At 39.6% G+C, this 9,471-nt stretch overlaps 1 protein-coding gene across 9 annotated transcripts; it reads right to left on the bottom strand.

Annotated features, from left to right (window-relative positions):
• Nucleotides 1-4,647: 4,647 nt before the first annotated feature.
• Nucleotides 4,648-7,937, bottom strand: LOC136221820 (pentatricopeptide repeat-containing protein At3g22670, mitochondrial-like). Of its 9 annotated transcripts, none has more exons than XR_010685321.1 (5): nucleotides 6,015-7,554; nucleotides 5,728-5,818; nucleotides 5,499-5,605; nucleotides 5,263-5,360; nucleotides 4,648-5,116 (listed from the first exon to the last, which is right to left on the bottom strand). XR_010685321.1 is itself a non-coding variant. In XM_066009270.1 (5 exons), exons 1-5 carry the CDS (start codon nucleotides 6,624-6,626, stop codon nucleotides 5,103-5,105), a joined length of 885 nt encoding a protein of 294 aa, XP_065865342.1. In that variant the 5' UTR covers nucleotides 6,627-7,560; the 3' UTR covers nucleotides 4,648-5,102. The 9 variants fall into 9 exon arrangements, 5 of the variants coding, with proteins under 5 accessions (XP_065865342.1, XP_065865341.1, XP_065865340.1 ...); XR_010685322.1 differs by having other exon boundaries at nucleotides 4,648-5,111; XM_066009270.1 differs by having other exon boundaries at nucleotides 5,263-5,323; nucleotides 6,015-7,560.
• Between the last annotated feature and the right edge of the window lie 1,534 nt (nucleotides 7,938-9,471).

Here is a 9,471-nt window from a genome sequence, read left to right as displayed (position 1 = left end):
CCTTTTCAAAATATACAAGAGCAATTGATTTTTCTAAAAGAGTACAAAGAATTAAGAATATATTAAGCTTCTTTTTACTTATTATTTTAGTTTATTATAGAATATTTCTCATCTTTCAACTTATTTCTTCCTATAATGACCAAATTTTCTACTATCTTTTTTTAGAAAGTGCAGGTTTACTCATAACGTATAAAATGGTATAACTTAACACTAATGTTGCCAAACAAAATTAACTTTATCCTCCTACCTAATAGATTAGTTCAACCTAGACCCGACAAAGCGACACACGACCCGATGACACGACACGAACACGAACTGCTTTTTTAGTGTTAGTGTTTAGGGTTTTATGACACGATACGAAAATTGACACGACACGAAATGACACGTTAATTTTCGTGTCATTTTCGTGTCAACCCGAAAACACGAAACTGACACGAATTTTAATTAAAAAAATTAAAAATTATAATAAACTTAAACTAGGTTAAAAATAAAATAAACATACTTTTTTTATTTGGACTATAAATAGAATATAAAAAAAACCCTATCTTTATCTCCTGCTCTCACTCATTCGCGTCTTCTCCCTCTCCCTCAACCAACTAATTTGACAATCATGTTATATTACATCAGATCTTCTAAACAAGTTTGTCAATAAAAGGTAACAGTTTCATGGATTTTGGCATGTTGTTTATAACTGTTTTAATAGCATAATAAATATTTTAACTATTTTTTTTTATATTAACTTATTTCTGACAATCTTAAATATTGACAACATATTCCGCCATCTCAAGCACATTACTATTGTCCCAGTAATAAACAATAGAAAGCAAAGCACCGTATTTAAAGTTTCATTTTGTGTTGAAAATACAAAACACACACTACTCTATTTAATGTCCATTATTTTCTGATATATTAGCATATTACCTAATTATAATGAATTTTATTACGAAATTTTGCATTAAATTGCCTTATCCGGTGGATGCTTAATTGGTAATTAGGATAAAAAAAAATATTAGACATGTAATAAGTGCTCTCAAATTACTTGCTATTCAACAAAATTTTTTATTCCATTATCTTCAACAAAAATGTTTATACCATTATCTTCTTTAGGTAACTTTGTTCTTTCTCAATTCGTACATTAACACTATCACAATCACGGCAACAACAACACATATAATTTCAATTTCAGCTACTAATTGAACCTGCTCATATGAACATTCGCTTTGAATCCGAAGCCTCTCGTAATGACCTATATTTGTAATAGCTGCATTTTGAAAACCTAAATTTATCAAAATAAACCATTAATATTTCTTCAAACACACTGAAACAAATTAATATATTTAAAAAAAAAAAACAATGCACATCTATTTTAAAGTTGATAACATTGGGATATTATCCACGGGATCAAAGAAGATCTTTACCAAAACGACCACGTATTGGAGCGGCCAGAGAAGCAATGGCGTGTCAAACAAGACATCCAAGTGGCGGATCACCTAGGCTCCGCCGCACTTGATCCGTAGTCAAACCTACGTGAGACCCGCCATCAGGCCTCGATCCGCCCTTTAGACGGTTGAGCCGATTCCCAATAGAGGCAATTAATGGACCGTTATTGAGCTAACGGCCACACTTAAAGGAGATCCGTAACCGCCATTAATGAGGCATTAATGGAGACTTTCTGGTTACTGGGAGTTACTACCATATGACTATAAATAGCTTGCATCACAAGCTATTGAGGTACACATTCACTCTTTAGACCCTACGCTTGTCAATACAGTTATCATCTTTATTCATATACTGACTTTGGCATCGGAGCTTCCCTCCGTCGAACCCAACGACGCCCCCCACAGGGAAGGAAATCAGTGGAAAGTTCTTCACCAGTTATCAATTGGTGCGGTGAACGTGGAAGTCCTAATCAAAAAAGGATTTAGTTCACAATCAAAACATGGCAACTGGAGGGTCTAACCCCACAACGGGAACTATAATACCACCCGTACCACCGGCAACTAACCCCCCCACAAGCGCTGGACGAGTTGATCCGGATGCGCCAACCATCCATGACGAAAGGGATATGTCGCCAGAGACCCTTTTGGACATTTGTGCAGGTACCATAGGCAGGGAGCACGAGCCTATTATGGAAGGTCGGATAAGAGCTTTGCTAACAAATCGAGATGTAGGTGGAGCAACAACAGGAGTGACTTACCCACGAAATCCTCGTCATCCACCAGGACCAACCCAGACGCATTGGCAAAACGCCTATGTTATGCCTAATGCTCACCGTGACTCGTCATTTTTCCTCTCTCAGCCGGCGGATTCAACGATTATCAATCTAGGGCTCGGTGATAACCCGCCTTTAAATCGTGCGTTATTCCATGATATACCAGAGGGAAGTCGGAGGAATGATCGATCTCCCCGGGGAAACACAGCGAATCCAGGGATCACCATTGGCGGATCACGAGTTCCACCGGCGGCGAATCCGGTACAGAATAATACGACAATTGATCAGGTGGAAGGAGGACCAGGTGGTCACAGGCATAAGAAACGGACTCGATCACATAAGGAGAGGCGGTCTAGATCTCGTCCCCATCGCCGATGCAAGACTAGGTCCCCTCGGCGGAGAAGGTCGCCTCCCGAGCAAAGAAGAAATGAACATCGAGATAGATCACCCCGCCAAGTTGTGCAACATCCGCCGCCAGATAGAGGCAATAGGGAGCGATCTCCACTAAGGGAAAGATCTCCACCAAGGGGACGATCACCCCCAAGAGGACGAGACGGTGGTAGGTCACCATCAGACCCTTCATCAGAATCCAGCTCCTCATCCTCGCAGCGAAGTCGATCCCATAGTAGGAGGCGCCCTAGAAGGGGTCGAGGATCTATGGCGGATCAGATCAGGGAGGAGATACGTCGACAGAACGAGGAGAATGTCAGGCATAATCCATTCGCCAATCGAGATCAGCGTGGGTTGAGGCCGAGGAAATGGATAGGCATTTCAAAATCCCAAATATACCAGCCTATTCTGGTGAAGATAATCCTGAAGCCCATGCAAGGAAGTATCGCATGTTGCTCGGACTTAACCGTGCCAGCGAGGCAGTACAATGTCGAATGTTTATCACTACGCTAAAAGGTCCAGCTTATGACTGGTTCCAGTCTCTTCGCCCAAGATCGATAAATAGTTGGGATCAATTGAGTAGGGAATTCTGTTCAAAATTCGTAGGAAGTATTCCTCCAGTGGTCAAATCTCGAAAGCTCTTTGAGCTAAAGCAAAAGGAAAATGAACCTCTCAGGGAGTATGTCGACAAGTTTAATAAGTTGTGTATCCGCATTGTTGATGTAGATCTCACCATGGCAGTGGAAGCACTCGTAAAAAACACAACATGCAAGAGTTTACAGGACGATCTGATAAGAAACAAACCAAAGGATATGGCGGAACTGATTGAAAGGTGCAAAGACTTCATGGAAGTCGATGACATTCGAAGAGAGTCGGCATCTCCACCAAAGAAAGGAAAAGGCGAATCTCGGAGACGGGATAAGGAAAAAGAAAAGTTCCCTGACTCATCCTCCCGAAACAGACAAAGAGGCTCTAGGAACAAATCGGCGTATACGTCATCATTCACGCCGTTAAATGCCTCCAAAAGCGAGGTGCTAATGTGGATAGAAAACAGCCAGCATAAGCAGATCATTTCATACCCCGAACCAAAACGGGGGGAGTACACCTACACAGGGAAAAACCCTAAAAATTATTGCAAATATCAAAGAAGGAATGACCATGATACAGATGCATGCTGAGAGTTGGCTAGAGAGATCGAAAGGCTTATCGAGAGAGGAAAGCTGGATAGGTTCGTCCAGAGTGATAGAAAGGGAGATGGAGATAAACCCAGAGATGAGCCAAAGAAAAAGGCTAAAGGGATTATTAATGTTATTGCTGGGGGACCAGGATATCAGCCTACGATAAAGAAAGCAAAGAAAACTGCCTTAGATAGAGCATCACTCAACCGTCCCTTTGTAGACGTTTGCCCGACCATCTCTCCACATGCAGACGCCCTTGTCATTACTATGATGGTGGAAGGATGGGAAATGAAGAGAGTGATGGTAGACAGTGGCAGTTCTTGTAATGTTATCACCAGGGGTGCATTCGCCAAACTCAAAGTAGACCCTATCCAAATCGAGACCACCATTGTAGATATTCTCACTAGTACAAAAATGCTTACTTGTGTCGCACTTTTTCAAGTTGGTGTGTCGCACTTTTGTGCGACACAACAGGGGTGCGACACAAGAACTTTGCATCGCTCTTGAGAGCGACACAAGCTACTCATCTGTTGTGTCGCACTTGTCACACGCGCGATACAATAGAGCGATAACTCTTGTGACGCGCTTCTAGAGTGCGTGACACAACATATAATAATTCTTGTGACGCGCTCCAAGGATGCGCGACACAAGCTCCCCGATTAATCTGGTACACTTTGTATCGCTCCTTCCTCACGCGCGACGCAAAATAATAATATTTTTTTTAAAAAAAAATTACAAAATTTTCCAGCATCTAGCAAAAAAAATTATAATCAAAATTTACTTGATTCTACATGATATTATAGAACATACACATAAAACTACAATCATGTAATCTAGATTGTATGTTTTGAGAATTCTGTATATAAAGAAGGTATAAAACATGCTATCACACAGTATACATGTACAATAAGATAATTACTATTCAATATAAAAACAGTAGAAATAGGCAAACCATTAAAATGGAATCACCACCGGTACTTATGGCTATTACACACAAAAATTGAATGAATATTACTGTTTACTAGTATAGAATAATCATCCATGTAACAAAATCTACTAATTAAATTACAAATCAAAGTAGGAAACGCATTCATTAACTAGAAATGGATAAAAAAGAACTTCAAGTTTTCACTAAAATGAATAATCTTTTCAATAGATCTGTTCAAGTTAAAAAAAATATCCTAAGCTAAATATAACAGAAGCCATAACAGATACCATATATGGCTTCCCATAAACACCACCATATCCTGTGCCTGTAGATTTAACAGTCAATCACTCATTAGGAGCATCTGGAATAATTAATTCAACCAAAGCTTGGGAATCTATGTCAACTGCACTGATCAGGTATTGGGGAAAAATAATTCAAAACGAGAAAAGAAAAGGTAAATAACAACTTGAGCCAGCAACTTAAATAAGTCCAATCAGGCTTATTAATCGAGAATTTGAGAAATCCAAAGGACAAATCTAAAGCAGCTGATGTACCTGAAGGTTTAGCAATAAAGCTCAGAACTCGATTGATAAAGTTGCCCAAATTACTGAGTTGCTTGCAAATCGGACCAGGTAAACAGTGTGTCAGAAACCTAAGTAACATGAGACCAACCAAATAAGCAATACATACATATATATATATATGTATATATATATATATATATATATATATATAGGAAAAACAGGACAGAATATTAAACTATAGTCTGAAAAACAGAGAAGACAATTACCTCGGGTCTGTTTGTCAACAAATAATATCTCCAAACTTCTACAGGAATATTTGTATCTTTGGCATCATTACCAAAAACTCCTATGCATTTACTCTTGGAAAACTTTCCTATATTAAAAAATTAGCAATACAAGACATAAGATCACCATCTTCATTATTAAAGTAATCATCATTTCTTTTTTCCCTTGATATCACAACAATTGCATATTGGTGTGCCCAATAACACTAACCTGCTTCATAGTTTAAGTATTCAATAACACTTATAGTCTTCATCAAGGTCCAATTTTCACCAGTCTCGAGAAGAGTAGAAGGAAACATAACCTGTAACAAAGAAATAATTACATTTCATGAAATCAAGATATACACAAGAAAACCCCTAAATCAAAAAAAATCAAGTAAAGCAAGTAAATTAATCTAATGAAAGGATAAGAGTTAAGAAATAAATAGCAGTTCAACCACACAGTTGAAACCATCTTCTTTAACAAGGCATTGGTTTTTTCTGTTTCATCATCCGTACCATCAACTTCTGAAGCTTTAGCATAGATTCTGCCATGTTATTTTTCTCAAGTGCCTCCACCAAAATCTTATACGTGCTATCATAAGGAAGCATTTCCTTTGATATTGCTTCTTCAAAGAAAGAGCAAGCAAGTTCTATCTTCCCACTATTACAGAGTCCACGCACCAAAAGAGCATATGTACCAAGATCAATGCTCACATTGTTCTTGTCCATATGATCCACCAAAAACTTAAGTACCTTAATCCTCTTCCTCTTGCAGCAAAGCTTCAATAAAGGTGCATATGTTTCTACATTTGGTTTGCATTCTTTTTCCTCCATTAATCTAAGCAACTTCAATGCATTCTCTTCCTGCTTATGAGTACAAGCACTAGAAATCATTGCATTATATGTCATAACATCTCTATCAAAACCTTGCTTTTCCATATCTATAAACACATTCCAAGCATCTTTTATCCTTCCAGACTTGCTTAAGATAAAAATCAAAGAGCTGTAAAATGCAGCATCAAGGACTAATCCATTTCTTTTCATTTTTTCATACACCTCAAATGCTTCATTTATTTGCTTCGCTTTCCCCAAATTATGCATGATAAACCTTAAACTCCATAAACACATTCATGGTATGTTCAACACTTCCTTCCTTAGCTAATGCATCCATTAAAGTATTCAATGCATCTAAGTCTTAACTACAGATGTAGAATGTGTTCAAGGTCTAAACTTGTGGTGCAATAATTTTTCTGAGGTGAATGAAGAGCTTTACAAAGGATATCGCCGAGGGAATTCAGCTGGGAAGATCAATGAGATACTTGTAGGTCACTCTCCTGGCTGATTCATTTCTATTGTGTGATTGAATTTGATACAATACCATGTATGCGGAATTCTAAATATCATCTTATGCAGCCTATGATTTCTTAAACTCTGGTGGGAATAATCTTAACGTGAACGTATGGTATAATTCTTCCTATAGAGATAATGATATTCAAGGGCAATTTAACTATGTGCGGGCACCACGCGTAGTAAATCTGGTATGTATGGATTGATCGCGTAGTTAATTGGCTTGGTTTTGAATCTTGAGAACTAGAGCTGGAAATCATTTCTTTTTCAACTTACTTAAGACTAAGGAATGAAAGTCATAGGAAAAAAAATGTTGAAAGTTAACGATTGTGATGCTTCGTTTTTTTGGTGGGTGGATGAAGGAAACTTTAGCTGTTTACTTTTGGCGGGGAGAAAGAGGGGCAGAGGGCAGTCTTTATCTTGTTTTGGGAAGGGATGTCATATATTTTATTGGCTGGGTGATGCCTTTTCTCCATTATTGACTGGGGAAATTTTATGCAGTCAGTTTAAGAAAGTCTCCCTGCCCTTCCAGAAGAACAAGGTTACAACTATAACTATCAGAGTATTCTCTTTTACTTATTTTCATGTTTCTAGGTACCAAATATTGTATGTAACCTGTTGCAGAAATTCATATTTACCCCCTTCTCTGTAGTAATCCCTAATTTCAGTAAAGCAAATATACACAAGAAAACCCCTAAATCAAAAAAATCAAGTAATCTACCTCTCTCTAGTCGCCAATCATTTGCTCCTCGTCTCCGGTCGATGCTTATGCCCCTCTAACGCCTCTCTCCAGAACACGTGGTTGGGATTGGTCTTGCTCGCCTCCTTTTCTCTCTACCTCTCTCTCGCCTCCTCTGCTCTCTACATTCGGCGCTATTAGTGTGGGCGGTGGTGGAGATGGTAATAACGTGGCTGCCTGTGCCGGTGGAATCCTTCATCTAGGAGGAAAGGGCTAAGGGATTGAACAATTGATAAAAGGACTAAGGATTGGGGTAAGGGATTGAAGAATTGTCGAGAAACCAAACGGTTTTGGGATGGGCAAATTTCATTAGCACCAATGACTTAGGGTTTGGGGTTTTCAGTGACTCTAGTTTTTAGATTAGCGGGAGTAATTTCAACAAAAAAAAAAAAAGAACTATTAATACAATAACGATTAAAATCTGAAGTTTTTGTAAATATAACACACTCCTTGTGTCGCTTTTATAAAAGTATGTCACAAAGATAACACACTTCTTATGTCGCTTTTATAAAAACGTGTCACAAAGATAACACACTCCTTGTGTCGCGTTGGTAAAAGCGCGTCGCAAATTTTGCTTTTGTGTCACACTGTAAGACATGCGATATAAGAAGTAACACGTTTGTGACGCACGCTCTTAAAGCATGACACAAGTGATGACACAAAATACTTAGTTGTGTCGCTTTATCTTCAAGCGCGACACAAGAGGTGCGATACAAGTGAGCATTTCTGTACTAGTGTCTGGGAGTGACAGGTCACACGATTCAGACAAAGGGCCAAATAACGCTGGAATGCGAATTAGCGGATGACGACCAGGTATGGATGGGAGATCTGGAGTTCTCCATCATGGATGGTCAATTGGCATACAACATTATATTAGGGCGGCCTTTTATCTCAGAAGTGGCGGCTCTCATATCCATACGCCATTTGACGATGTACATCCCTACTGCTAAGGGAGGTGTGATGATCAAAGGGAGCCAGAAGGTTGCCCAGGAAACATATTCTGCATCCCTATCGATTCGCCCCCAGTCCAAAGAGGATGAAGATGATGAACTCGTCACGACAGCCCTGGGAGATACAGAGATGTTTCTCATTTCAGATGGTAAGCAGGTGCGAATCGCCAAGGGACCAAACATTAAAGTCAAGGAAGATATTACGAAGGTCCTCCTTGAGTCAGGAGATGTGTTCGCTTGGAAGGATGAGATCCTCAGTCCAGACGTGATCACTCACAAACTCAATATCGCCGAAGACGCAGTCCCGGTGGCTCAGAAGAAAAGGAATCATGGGCCAGAGAGGCAGAAAGTAATAGAGGAAGAAATATCTAAACTGATGAAGGCAGACGCCATTGAGGAAGTTATTTACACCCAGTGGCTGGCGAATGTGGTCCTAGTTAAAAAGGCAAGCGGATCGTACCGCATGTGCATAGATTTCACGGACCTTAATAAAGCTTGTCCCAAAGACAACTATCCTCTGCCTTGTATTGACATCCTTGTCGATGGAACCGCAGGACATGCAGTGTATTCCTTCACGGATGTGAAGTCGAGTTATCACCATATCCTTATGGAGCCATCAGATAGGATCAAGACTTCCTTCGTGACTCACCAGGCGACTTACTGCATCAAAGTCATGCCTTTTGGGCTTAAAAATGCCGGAGCCACCTACCAGCGGATGATGAATAAAATATTCGAAGGGAGAAGAGGAGACAACTTTTTAGTTTATGTGGATGACATGATCGTCAAAAGCACCACCATGGAGAGACATGCGGAGGACATTAAAGAAGTCCTTGGAGTCCTTCGTCACCACAACATCAAGCTTAATCCCGAGAAGTGTACTTTCGGGGCAACTTATGGAAAATTCCTGGGATACATGATCAGCCAGAAGGGAGTAGGT

The sequence above is a fragment of the Euphorbia lathyris genome, chromosome 3 (genome assembly GCF_963576675.1).
Source record: "Euphorbia lathyris chromosome 3, ddEupLath1.1, whole genome shotgun sequence".
Taxonomy (NCBI): Eukaryota; Viridiplantae; Streptophyta; class Magnoliopsida; order Malpighiales; family Euphorbiaceae; genus Euphorbia; species Euphorbia lathyris.
This window is presented reverse-complemented; position numbering and strand designations above follow the sequence as displayed.